This window comes from Oncorhynchus mykiss, chromosome 7 (assembly GCF_013265735.2).
Source record: "Oncorhynchus mykiss isolate Arlee chromosome 7, USDA_OmykA_1.1, whole genome shotgun sequence".
In the NCBI taxonomy this organism is placed as follows: Eukaryota; Metazoa; Chordata; class Actinopteri; order Salmoniformes; family Salmonidae; genus Oncorhynchus; species Oncorhynchus mykiss.
The window spans coordinates 71,236,157-71,250,366 of NC_048571.1; the positions used below are offsets into that span (position 1 = coordinate 71,236,157).

General features: G+C 42.8%; 1 protein-coding gene across 1 annotated transcript; it reads right to left on the minus strand.

Moving 5' to 3' along the window:
• Positions 1-854: 854 nt before the first annotated feature.
• On the minus strand, positions 855-3,436 carry LOC110528402 (gastrula zinc finger protein XlCGF48.2). The gene is made up of 2 exons (XM_021610443.2): positions 3,140-3,436; positions 855-2,947 (listed from the first exon to the last, which is right to left on the minus strand). The coding sequence occupies exons 1-2, from the start codon at positions 3,315-3,317 to the stop codon at positions 2,193-2,195; spliced, it is 933 nt and encodes a 310-aa protein (XP_021466118.2). The 5' UTR covers positions 3,318-3,436; the 3' UTR covers positions 855-2,192.
• Positions 3,437-14,210: the final 10,774 nt, after the last annotated feature.

The following is a 14,210-nucleotide window of genomic DNA, read 5'->3' on the forward strand; positions in this document are numbered from 1 at the left end:
GTAAACTTTCCAAATGTTGACAAAACAAAATATTCTACGTCTTTTTGTGTCTGTAATATGTATTATGCGACAAATTTTTGTGTCAACACTTATGTGCAAATATTTATATAGTAACCATCATATTGAAGGCGATGACATCTCCCACTACTACGTTGGGAAAGCATGCAGTTCATTAAACCACAGATTAAATAAATTATGATGAACTACACAGGGTGTTGAAAGTGCAACGTGATAAACTTGATGCTCCTTTCCAATAAATATCGTGGGGATTATTCTCATGACATAATCATTGATGCTTGGCTGCCATTTGACAAATAAAAATAATCTCACTCCTTTGTCCATAATAATCTCATCATGTAGGCCAGGGGTACTCAACTCTTACCCTATGAGGTCCAGGGCCTGCTGGTTTTATGTTCTACCTGATAATTAATTGCACACACCTGGTGTCACAGGTATAAATCAGTCCCTGACTAGAGGGGAACAATGAAAAAATGCAGTGGAGCTGGCTTCAATGGCTAGAGTTGAGTATAAGAGATGTAGGCTATATGTGCGCTCTAACCCAGGGTTTCCCAAACTTGGTACTGGGGCCCAACCTTGGTGCATTTTTGATTTTTTTGCTCTAGCACTACACAGCTGATTCAAATAATCAAAGCTTGGTGGTGAGTTTGTTACTTGAATCAGCTGTGTAGTGCTAGAGCAAAAACCAATACCTGCAATCAGGGTGAGCCAAGACTGAATTTGGAATACTTTGGGCTAGAGTGCACGTTCCAATACCAGAGGGGGCACACTCCCTATATACATTTTTGTTGTGAGAAAACCATCAGTGAAAATGCGGTGGAAAGCAATTTGAACTTGCATTTTTTTATTTAACCGCAATAGTTTTTTTGATGGGCACTTCGTCATCATGCACAGCCTTTTATCTGCAACAAGTCAATTTGATGGAAACACATCTCTGCTGGGAAAATATGCATATTGTTTTTATGCAGATTTTTTTTTTTTTATATTCGCATGAAAATCTGTTGCAAATTGGATGGAAACCTAGCTACTGAGACATAAAAATGGTATCCACGAGTTTGTCTGGGGAAGTAGATAAAGGGCATCATTGCCAAAATCTTGAAGTATCCCTTTAACGTTTAAGGTGTTGGCTTTACAGTCGCTGGACCCGTGCTGGACCAAGTCCTGGTCAGGGATACCCCCCAAATTTGCTACATTGGTGTCAAAAGTAAGATGGAAGTCTGTGGGGCCATCGGAGAGGCGTATCCACGTGAGGGACTCAGTACATAGAAGTGTGGGGACATGCTCTCCCGAAGGAAGGGGTTAGTGCAGTGACCTTAACCCAACACCTATAAACCCTATTCAAGAGGTTTGGCCCACTTGGCTTAATGGTTAATGTGTTGGCTTGACAGTCGCTGGAATCGGGTTTGAGTCCCGGTCGAGGCTACCACCCGAAGTTGCTAAAGTAATATAAATACAGTTCATGTCCATGTGTAAACCAATGCAAGAACAACATAACACATGGTCTGTGTGATTGAGCAATAAACAGTTTGATAAGATTAGCATTCCTTTAGAATCGATAGATTTTATAGAATCTCTGTGATAATCTCCCTGATTCCAAATCAAAAATGTTTTAAAATAGTTGGCTAGCAGTGCAATGAATGTTTAGGACATTTTTCGACCATGCCCTGTCCTGTGATCTCCAGGGTCCAAGATCTGAAGGGCCGTCAGATTGACGTAGCAAGTCCAAGTCAAGCAATACTAATGGCTATGAAACACCCCAATGGTAAACAGACATGTTCAAACACCACAAAATATGCAATAAAGACATTCATGTACAATAGTCACATTTTCTGTTTTAAGCAACACTATTCATACCACAACATGAACAGAGATTAGGCCTACATTTAGGGTCCAATGAGTGCCAAGAGTGAGTCAGTCCAAATATGTTTCTGAATGTTTTTCATGTGTACATTGGTAAACAAGACTGTATAACAATTGGGGTCAATTTTGGCTAATGCTATTTCAACTGCCACAGGACAAACAAACAAATGCTGTCCTGCTGAACTGAGTGGAATGGTAGGCATAATATCTCCCACCCCTAGAAATAAATAGCAAGAACACTTGTTTTCAAACAAAAAACAGCAATCTTTATTATTTTTTATTCATAGTTCGACACGAGAGAGGGTGCATCTCCCTCATAGGCCGGATAAATAGGCCCTGTGCCGATTGTGTGTTTTAAGGTGTCTGTTGACTTCGCCAGACTGACTGAAACATTTCCCACACTCTGGACAGCTGAATGGCCTCTCTCCTGTGTGTACCCTTAGATGTGTTCTAAGTTTGGACATGTGATGAAAACTTTTCCCACAGACGTTGCACTGGTACGGCTTCTCATCAGGGTTCTTTTTCACAGTCTTCGCTGTGCATATTCTTTGCCCTCTCCTGGCACTCCTTGGTTGATTTGGCTGTGGTACCTCAAACTCAGAGGGAAGTCCATCACTGTCTATCTCATTGAAATATATACCATTTTCACTCTGAGCTTCAGCATTGTCTAGATTCATGGCATAGAAGGATTGTGGATTGCTTGGATCGGATATTTCAAAGCCCTCTCCTTCAGGTTCTGGTTTGATTTTTTCAGTTTTGTTGGCGGGGAGAGACGGAGAGTTTCCCTCTCCAACCTCCACAGTTTGAATTTGGTAAAGATTTAAGGGCTGAGGCGAATCATGATTATAGTCACTTTTCACACAGGAAGGAGTGAATATGGATTCTGTATCCGATTCCAGCCCTTGAAACTGATCTTCCAACTGACTGGTCCTGAGCTCCCGTTCCTCTTTAAACTGTGTTGGCTCTGGGTCCTCCTGGCCCAGACTGGGGCTCCACTCTTGTTCACAGTGCTGCTGATGCTTAGGGGAAACCTCCTCATCAGAGGCTATAAGCTGAATGGGCTGTTGTGCTAGCGAAGAGAAGAAAAGGAAGATGTAGTCAAAAATTATATGGTGGATAACAGTGCACTGTTCTGACATTCGCACGTACAGTACCACCATGGAGGGGATGTTAAAATTACATTTACATTTAAACGATTACATTTAAAATAAATAATGATGAAACATTGTCACATTTCTAGGCTATCGGTCTGCTGCCTAACCTGGCGTAAACTGGAAAGCGACGTCCAGTAGCCCGCGAAGACGGTCATTCTCTGCCTTTGAACGAGTGATTTCTTCCTGGTATTCGATTAAAATATTTTCCACCTCTATAAATATTTCTTTAGCAGCTGCAGCTAATCTCTCACTTAAAAACACATTTAGCAGCTTCAACTTTGTCATTTTGTGAATAAAATACCACCGTATTGGCGTTTTAGGCAATGTTTCCAAATCGTAGTCCGATGGCTAGTAAACAGTCGAGAAACGTAGAATGCGTAGATTCTGGGTGCGTTCGAGATACACATTTTCGGCGCAAATTACTCATCACAATGCGTAGTCATCTCAGCAACCACATTTATATATAACAATCCTACCTAGAATCTTATGCATAAGGGTAAAATAGGAGGGAAATGAAAACTCGCTCTATGTGTTACATATGTGTTTCACTCTCTGAATGCTAATAGGCTACTCCCATATAGCTGACTTGCCTACTTAAATTAAGGTTAAATAAAGAAAAATGTATAGACACTAATCCTTTGGTAGGTAGAGGGATTGAAGCGACACTGTGACAATGGCCGTGTTCGAGCGCATCAAAACAGCTACTGACTGACTGATCTACAAATCATAAATAACACTCATTATTATTTGTAGATCAGTCAGTCACAATTTACCCTTTGAGCCTCTCGAACAAGGCCATTATCAGCACCTGATCAGGGAACTGTATATAATGAGATGCTTTTGTATCCACCCTAACAATGGGAGTTGTCCCAAAGGCAGGAGACAAGCTTAGGTCCAAAATAAACCCATAGAAACGCATTTGTTTATTTTGGAAAGAGTGAAACCTCTGGCTCGTCCTCTCTCACCTGATCCATGACTATGGGCTAGTTGGAGTGGTAAGAGAAAAGCAACCGAATGTAGATGAAAGTCGAGGAGTGAAGTCTGGGAATGTGCATTTGTGACAGCCGAAAGTCAGACTCTAGTGTGGTTTTCCAACAGCAAGGTACAGATGAACATGGCAGTGTTGCCATTGTTTATAAAAGTTTCTTTATAATGTCGAAATTAACATGCCTCTGACCCCCATATCACACACTCACAAACTAAACTCGTGTGTGTGTGTGTGTACAATCATTGAGAGAGCCTCAAATATCATTCATTTATGAATCGCAGCAAAGATGGTTCCTGTTTCAGTCATGTTCAGGTGGGTCAAACAAAAACACCCTAATGATTGGTTGACAATAGAGCCTCCCACATTGCAGGCTGAAGGATGAAGTTGGTGAAGACCAAATGCAGAAACTGGCAGTCAAAACATAATGGCCTTTAATCACATTATTTCGGTAAAATTCATGAATTCGACATGTAGACGGAAGTTGGACAATTTTTATCCCCATAATACAAAACACTTTGAAAGGCGTTACCGCCGTTGGTCACCGACTTGACAAAATTGATCTGTTCGAACACGCCCAATGGGTGGAATGATATTGCAGCCGATTTTAAAGGGGTTAAGTCTAGATGAGATACAGCTTTTGTCAAACTTGGTTTCAAAATTAGATTTTTTTGTGCATTTTAGCTAACCCTTTTCCTAATCTTAACCTAATTCTACAAAACCTGCTACGAAAAGTACATTTTGCCAAAAACTGTATTCTTTTTTTATTTTAAAAACGAGATTGACTAATCTACAAATCACCTCCCTTCATAAATAACTACTCAATGTTAGTTGTAGATTAGCCAGTCAGTCACAATTTACCCATGACACATCACGGTTTTGATACCGTCGAACACGGCCATTCTCAGACGCTAGATACGTCAATTTATTTTCCATTTTTACGATAATCCCGTAGTAGCGCCCATGTCAGCGGGATACACGGGTGTCATCCAGAAACAACCTCTCACTAAATCTTGAGGATGTTGGGGTTGTTTCTGGATAAAGCCAGTAGCCATATGGAAGACCAGAATCAATCGAGTTCAGGAATATAATAGCTCAATGTAAGACTAGAGATCATGGTGAATACGTTCTGAAATAGATGAGTCCATTAACTCAAAATCAAATAAAAATTATATTGGTCACATGCAGATGTTATTGCGGCTGTAGTGAAATTCTTGTGTTTCTAACTCAAACAGTGCAGTAATATCTAACAATTTCACAACAATACACACATCTAAAGTAAAGGAATGGAATTAAGAATATCTAAATGTCGGAGATGCATAGACTAAAATACAGTAGAATAGAATACAGTATATAAGTATGAGATGAGTAATGCAAAATAGGTAAACATTATTAAAGTGACTAGGGTTCCATGTTTAAAGTGGCCAGTGATTTAAAGTCTATGTACAGTGGGGAGAACAAGTATTTGATACACTGCCGATTTTGCAGGTTTTTCTACTTACAAAGCATGTCTGTAATTTTTGTCATAGGTACACTTCAACTGTGAGAGACGGAATCTAAAACAAAAATCCAGAAAATCACATTGTATGATTTTTAAGTAATTCATTTGCATTTTATTGCATGACATAAGTATTTGATCACCTACCAACCAGTAAGAATTCCAGTTCTCACAGACCTTAGTTAGTTTTTCTTTAAGAAGCCCACCTGTTCTCCACTCATTACCTGTATTAACTGCACCTGTTTGAACTCGTTACCTGTATAAAAGACACCTGTCCACACACTCAATCAAACAGACTCCAGCCGCTCCACAATGGCCAAGACCAGAGAGCTGTGTAAGGACATCAGGGTTAAATTGTAGACCTGCACAAGGCTGGGATGGGCTACAGGACAATAGGCAAGCAGCTTGGTGAGAAGGCAACAACTGTTGGCGCAATTATTAGAAAATGGAAGAAGTTCAAGATGACAGTCAATCACCCTCGGTCTGGGGCTCCATGCAAGATCTCACCTCGTGGGGCATCAATGACCATGAGGAAGGTGAGGGATCAGCCCAGAACTACACGGCAGGACCTGGTCAATGACCTGAAGAGAGGTGGGACCACAGTCTCAAAGAAAATCATTAGTAACACACTACGCCGTCATGGATTAAAATCCTGCAGCGGACGCAAGGTCCCCCTGCTCAAGCCAGCGCATGTCCAGGCCCGTCTGAAGTTTGCCAATGACCATCTGGAAGATCCAGAGGAGGAATGGGAGAAGATCATGTGGTCTGATGAGACAAAAATATATATTTTTGGTCTAAACTTCACTCGCCGTGTTTGGAGGAAGAAGAAGGATGAGTACAACCCCAAGAACACCATCCCAACTGTGAAGCATGGAAGTGGAAACATCATTCTTTGGGGATGATTTCTGCAAAGGGGACAGGACGACTGCACCGTGTTGAGGGGAGGATGGATGCGGCCATGTATCGCGAGATCTTGGACAACAATCTTCTTCCCTCAGTAAGAGCATTGAAGATAGGTCGTGGCTGGGTCTTCCAGCATGAGAACGACCCGAAACACACAGCCAGGGCAACTAAGGAGTGGCTCCGTAAGAAGCATCTCAAGGTCCTGGAGTGGCCTAGCCAGTCTCCAGACCTGAACCCAATAGAAAATCTTTGGAGGGAGCTGAAAGTCCGTATTGCCCAGTGACAGCCCCGAAACCTGAAGGATCTGGAGGAGGTCTGTATGGAGGAGTGGGCCAAAATCCCTGCTGCAGTGTGTGCAAACCTGGTCAAGAACTACAGGAAACGTATGATCTCTGTAATTGCAAATAAAGGTTTCTGTACCAAATATTAAGTTCTGCTTTTCTGATGTATCAAATACTTATCTCATGCAATACAATGCAAATTAATTACTTAAAAATCATAAAATGTGATTTTCTGTATTTTTGTTTTAGATTCCGTCTCTCACAGTTGAAGTGTACCTATGATAAAAAAGTACAGACCTCTACATGCTTTGTAGGTAGGAAAACCTGTAAAATCGGCAGTGTATCAAATACTTGTTCTCCCCACTGTGTATAGGGCAGCAGCCTCTAAGGTGCCAGTGATGGCTATTTAACAGTCTGATGGCCTTGCGATAGAAGCTGTTTTTCAGTCTCTCGGGCCCAGCTTTGATGCACCTGTACTGACCTTGTCTTCTGGATGATTGTGGGGTGAACAGGCAGTGGCTCGGGTGGTTGTTGTCCTTAATTATCTTTTTGGCCTTCCTGTGAAATCAGGGGCTGTAGGTGTCCTGGAGGGCAGGTAGTTTTCCCCTGGTAGTTTGTCCCCCTTGCGGTTGCGGGTGGTGCAGTTGCCGTACCAGGAAGTGATACAGCCTGACAGGATGCTCTGAATTGTGCAAATGTAAAAGTTGGTGAGGGTTTAAGGTGCCAAGCCAAATTTCTTCAGCCTCCTGAGTAACCATCGGGTTCTTGGTCACCACCCTGACTAAAGTCCTTCTCCCCCGATTGCTCAGTTTGGAGGGGCGGCCAGCTCTAGGAAGAATCTTGGTGGTTCCGTACTTCTTTCATTTGAGGATAATACAGTGACACCGTCGCAGCCCTTTAACACGGACTGCCCCCTCCCCCCCTCTTTGTTGCTGACATGAGTATAACATTTAAATGTGTTAACCCTCGCAAGGCTTCTGGCCCAGACAGCATCCATAACCGCTTCCTCAAAGCATGCGCAGACCAGCTGGCTGGTGTGTTTACGGACATTTTCAATCGCTCCCTATCCCGGTCTGTTATCCCCACATGCTTCAACACGGCTAACATTGTTCATGTACCCAAGAAGGCAAGAGACTAGTCAAGGATCATATCACCTCCACCTTACCGGCCCCCCTAGACCCACTTCAATTTGCATACCTCCCCAACAGGTCCACAGACAACGCAATCGCCATCACTCTATACACTGCCCTATCCCATCTGGACAAAAGGAATACCTACTGTATGTAAGAATGTTGTTCATTGACCACAGCTCAGCATTCAAGACCATAGAACCCTCCAAGCTCATCATCAAGCTGGAGTCCCTGGGTCTCAACCCCGCCCTGTGCAATTGGTTCCTGGACTTTCTGACGGGCCGCCCCCTCAACACTGGGGTCCCACAAGGTTGTGTGCTCAGCCCCCTCCTGTAGTCCCTGTTCACACACGACTGCATGGCCATGTACGCCTCCAACTCATTCATCAAGTCTGCAGACGACACAACAGTAGTGGGCTTAATTACCAACAACAACGAGACAACCTACAGGGAGGAAGTGAGGGCACTCGGAGAGAGGTGTCAGGAAAACAACCTCTCACTCAATGTCAACAAAACAAAGGAGATGATCGTGGGGCTCAGGAAACAGCAGAGGGAACACCCCCCCCCCCCCCTATCCACATCTAAGGGTCAGCAGTGGAGGAGGTGGAACACTTCAGGTTCCTCGGCGTACACATCACAGACAAACTGAAATGGTTCACTCACGCAGGCAGTGAAGAAGGCACAACAGCGCCTCTTCAACCTCAGGAGGCTGAATAAATTCAGCTTGTCACACCAAACCCTGACAAACTTTTACAGATGCACAATCGAGAGCATCCTGTCAGGCTGTATCACCGCCTGGTACGGTAACTGCACCGCCCTAAACCACAAGGCTCTCCAGAGAGTGGTGCGGTCTGCATAACGCATCACCGGGGGCAAACTACTTCCCCTGCTTGACACCTACAGCACCTGATGTCACAGGAAGGCCAAAAAGATCATCAAGGACAACAACCATCCGAGCCATTGCCTGTTCACACCGCTACCATCCAGAAGGCGAGGTCAGTACAGGTGCATCAAAGCTGGGACCAAGAGACTGAAAAACAGCTATTTCAATGACATCAGACTGTTATACAGCAATCACTAACTCAGAGAGGCTGCTGCCTACATTGAGACCCAATCAATGGCCACTTTAATAAATGGATCACTTGTCACTTTAACAATGCACTCTAAATAATGCCACTTTAATAATGTTTACATATCCTACATTACTCATATCACGTGTATACTATATTTTATACCATCTATTGCACATTGCCTATGCCGTTCGGCCTATGTTAATCCATATACTTACATGTACATATTCTCATTTACCCCTTTAGATTTGTGTGTATTAGGCAGTTGTTGGGGAATTCTTAGATTACTTGTTAGATATTACTGCACTGTCGGAACTAGAAGCACAAGCATTTGCTACACTCACATTAACATCTGCTAACCATGTGTATGTGACAAATTTGATTTGATGAAACCAAGATTGAACTCTTTGGCCTGAATGCCAAGCATCACGTCTGGAAGAAACCTGGCGCCATCCCTACGGTGAAGCATGGTGGTGGCAGCATCATGCTGTGGGGATGTTTTTCAGTGGTAGGGACTGGGAGACTAGTCAGGATCGAGGGAAAGGTGAACGGAGCAAAGTACAGAGAGAAGCTTGATGAAAACCAGCTCCAGAGTGCTTAGGACCTCCGACTGGGGGTGAATATTCACCTTCCAACAGGACAAGACCCTAAGCACATAGCCAAGACAACGAAGACAACACTGGAGTGGCTTTGGGACAAGTCTCTAAATGTCCTTCAGTGGCCCATCCAGAGCCTGGACTTAAACCCTATCGAACATCTCTGGAAAGTCCTGAAAATGGCTGTGCAGCAACGCTCCCCATCCAACCTAACAGAGCTTGAGAGGATCTGCAAAGAAGACTGGGAGAAACTCCCCAAATATATATGTGCCAAGCTTGTAGCGTCATACCCAAGAACACGCTACAAGCCTTGATGACAGCTTTGCACACTCTTGGCATTCACTCAACCAGTTTGGTGAAATACATGTTTTTTGTATGTATTTAGTATTTTCCTGTTTATACCTGTGTTGTTAGACATGTTTGATGTAGCGATGTAAGTTGTTGATAGTTTTCTATTATGATTTTTTTTTTTAAATACATAAATAAAAAATGCAGAGAAAGAAAGTTACATACAGTGCTTAATTTGTAAATCAGGAGGTGCCAAAACAAAAAAGTGAGTGTATTATTCTCATGATTCCTGTAACAGTAGTGTGCCCTCTCTGGGGCCCACTACTGTGATGAGCAAGCCACTCTCCTCTGCGCTCAAGAGAAAAATGCATTCTGATGTATAACATTTTGAAATGCAATTGTAGGAATAAATCATGTTTAGTGGCACCAGGGAAACCAGGGGAAAATGTTAGGCTGGAGACCTGCAATAGTAATTAACACTTAACACTTACGGTCAATGTGGCCTCAGGGCAATTTGTATTATTCTGTATGTAAATCTGTGACAGTACATAAGATCCCCTCTCAGCGAAGTGTCAGCCTCCTGGCAGAGGCACCCAGGTTTTTAGCAAATATCTCCTGGTACTTGATAAAGTTCATGATGCCTTTGACCTTAACATGGGCCCCAGGACCACTGTAAGCAAAATAGCCACCATAGTACCAGGACATTTAAGCCAAAAACTTGCTTCCCTCTGCCAGGAGGCTGACATTTGCCGGCAAGTGGATCTTCCAGCAAGACAATAATCCAAAGCACACTTCAAAATCCACAAAGAAGTGGTTAATTGACCACAAAATCAATATTTTGCAACGGCCATCTCAGTCTCCAGACTTCAACCCAATTGAAAACCTGTGGTTGGAATTGAAGAAGGCAGGCCATAATCGCAGATGAAGGATATCAAGTATTTTTAAAGATTATGTATGGAAAATGGTCAGAGATCCTTCTCAATGTGTTCTCCAATCTCATAAAACATTTTATCGTTGGCGGCTAGTACAGTGATGTTGGCTGGTGTGCATAGAATGCCAGGGCTGAATTCTTGACCCAGTCTGCCCCTGAAGGAAATATCTCTGTTACCAATGAGCTGGAGTTACCTAGCTCCAGTTTCAAACAGAGTTCTATAATTTATTTTATTTATCCATTATTTGACCAGGTAAGTTGACTGAGAGCACATTCTCATTTGCAGCAACGACCTGGGGAATAGTTACAGGGGAGAGGAGGGGGATTAATGAGCCAATTTGTAAACTGGGGATTATTTGGTGACCGTGATGGTTTGAGGGCCAGATTGGGAATTTAGCCAGGACACCGGGGTTAACACCCCTACTCTTACGATAAGTGCCATGGGATCTTTAATGACCTCAGAGAGTCATTACCAGTAATTACCAGTTAACTAAATATTTGTATTCCCCATTTCATCTGTGCGGGTTAGCTAGCATACGAACGGAATTGTTCGACAATCACTCAATTGAAAATGTAAAAACTAGTCTTTGAATGTGTTTGTTACTGAGAAATTAAAAGTGACAGCTGTTCAGATATGGGGCAGTGGAAAAAACAATAACAGACTACGAGGAGGAAATTTCCCTCTCAAAGGAGGATGTCAACAAAGGCTACTGGACTTGGTTTGCAAACTTGAAATGAAATTACACAAACCGGGTTTGTTGCAATATCTCTCTCTCTCTCTCTCTCTCTGTGTGTGTGTGTACATTTTTGCGAGAGTGTGTTTGTGTGTGTGAGAGAGAGAGATAGATATATACTGCAATGGGTATAGCACTCACTAATGGATATGTTTGTTATTGAGCATAAGCATACATAATACACTACCGGTCAAAAGTTTTAGAACACCTACTCATTCAAGGGTTTTTCTTCATTTTTACTATTTTCTACATTGTAGAATAATAGTGAAGACATCAAAACTATGAAATAACACATATGGAATCATCAGCCATCCTTTCCTTGATGACAGCTTTGCACACTCTTGGCATTCTCTCAACCAACTTGATGGAATGCATTTCAATTAACATGTGGGCCTTGTTGAATGTTAATTTGTGGAATTTCTTTCCTTCTAAATGCGCTTGAGCCAATCAGTTGTGTTGTGACACAGTAGAGGTAGTATACAGAAGATAGCCCTATTTGGTAAAAGTCCATATTATGGCAAGAACAGCTCAAATAAGCAAAGAGAAATGACAGTCCATCATTACTTTAAGACATGAAGGTTAGCCAATGCAGAAAATGTTAAGAACTTTGAAAGTTTCTTCAAGTGCAGTCGCAGAAGCCATCAAGCGCTATGATGAAACTGGTTCTCATGAGGACCGCCACAAGAATGGAAGACCCAGTTACCTCTGCTGCAGAGGATAAGTTCATTAGAGTTACCAGCCTCAGAAATTGCAGCCCAAATAAATGCTTCACAGAGTTCAAGTAACAGACACATCTTAACATCAACTGTTCAGAGGAAACTGTGTGAATGAGGCCTTCATGGTCGAATTTCTGCAAAGAAACCACTACTAAAGGACACCAATAAGAAGAAGAGACATGCTTGGGCCAATAAACATGAGCAAGGGACATTAGACCAGTGGAAAATTGTACTTTGGTCTGGAGTCCAAATTGGAGATTTTTGGTTCCAACCGCCGTGTCTTTGTGAGACGCAGTGTGGGTGAATTGATGGTCTCTGCATGTGTATTTCCCACGGTAAAGCATGGAGGAGGAGGTGTTATGGTGTGGGGGTGCTTTGCTGGTGACACAGTCAGTGATTTATTTATGATTCAAGGCACACTTAACTAGCATGGCTACCACAGCATTCTGCAGCGATACCCCATCCCATCTGGTTTGCGCTTAGTTCCCCTGTCATTTGTTTTTCAACAGGACAATGACACAACACACCTCCAGGCTGTGTAAGGGCTATTTTACCAAGAAGGAGAGTGATGGAATGCTGCAGCAGATGACCTGGCCTCCACAATCTCCCGACCTCAACCCAATTGAGATGGTTTGGGATGAGTCAGTCCACAGAGTGAAGGAAAAGCAGCCAACAAGTGTGCAGCCTATGTGAGAACTCCTTCAAGACTGTTGGAAAAGCATTCCAGGTGAAGCTGGTTGAGAGAATGCCAAGAGTGTGCAAAGCTGCCATCAAGGCAAAGGGTGGCTATTTGAAGAATCTCAAATATAAAATATATTTGATTTGTTGAACACATTTTTGGTTACTTCATGATTCCATCTGTTATTTCACAGTTATAATGTCTTCACTATTATTATACAAAGTAGAACATAGTAAAGATAAAGAAAAACCCTTGAACGAGTAGGTGTTCTAAAACTTTTGACCGGTAGTGTATGTTAGCCTACTTCCCTGATATTAATCTCTACATCGCTCCAGACCTGCATCAGCTCACTTTCCATGTCCCTGAAGAGGAGGTTCCCAATGAGCAGCAGGAGTGGAGCCCCAGTCTGGGCCAGGAGGACCCAGAGCTCACTCAGATTAAAGAGGAACAGGAGGAGTTTGGGACCAGTCAGGAGGAAGAGCAGCTTCAGAGTCTGATATCAAAGAGTTCAAATTCTCTCTTCTCGTGTGAAAAGTGACTATGATCAGGACCCACCTCAGCCCTCACATCTTCCCCAAACCTAGATTGTGGAGAACGTAGAGGACTTTCTATCAACACAAACATCTGAATAAAAAATAATTTGATGGAAAGGGCTATGGAGAATCAGAACCAAATAGTGAATTGAAGCCACTTTGTCCAATAAATTCTGATTGTTCTGCAGCTCATATTGGGAACAGTCAAAGTGACAATGGGATGGACAGTGGAGGACTAATATCAGGATTACAGCCACTCAAATCAAAGAGAACATGGACAAAGAAAGAATACAGCTTAGTTAAGACCAGGGTAGCCAGTGAACTGAAAGTTCCATTGAGGGCGGCTCACTCGGGAGAGACCACATAGGTGTCCTATCTGCAGGAAATGCATTGTGAAAATTAGCATTTTTAAAGCACATCAGAAAATTCACACAAGCAAGAAATTGTGTTGCTGCAATGTATGTGGAGAAAGTTTCAGTAAGAAGGGAAACCTGACAGAACATACAGTATGAGAAGTCACACGGGGAGAACACATTGCTGCAAAGTATGTGGCAAAAGTTTCAGTCAGAAGATAATCCTTACCAGGCATGTGATGACGCACACAGGGCAGAAAGTGAATTGTTGCAAAGAATGTGGCAAATACTTCAGCCAGAAACATAACCTGAGAGTCCATATAAGAACATGCGAGCGTGCGGTTGGATCTTTCCGTCTGACCGTTGCCCATAGGATGATATGGAGTGGTATGGGACTTTCTGACTCCTGACACTTGTAGCAATTCTGCATTTAAGTGACTCTCAATGTTTGCTCCTTTGTCAGAGTGTATCTGCTGGGGAAA

What these genes read in the sequence shown, in the direction of transcription:
- LOC110528402 (XM_021610443.2), bottom strand. Translation starts at nt 3,317, where the DNA reads ATGACAAAGTTGAAGCTGCTAAATGTGTTTTTAAGTGAGAGATTAGCT. An exon ending in CGCTTTCCAGTTTACGCCAG is followed by an intron (nt 2,948 to 3,139) that starts GTTAGGCAGCAG and finishes TCTCTTCGCTAG; the next exon opens with CACAACAGCCCATTCAGCTT.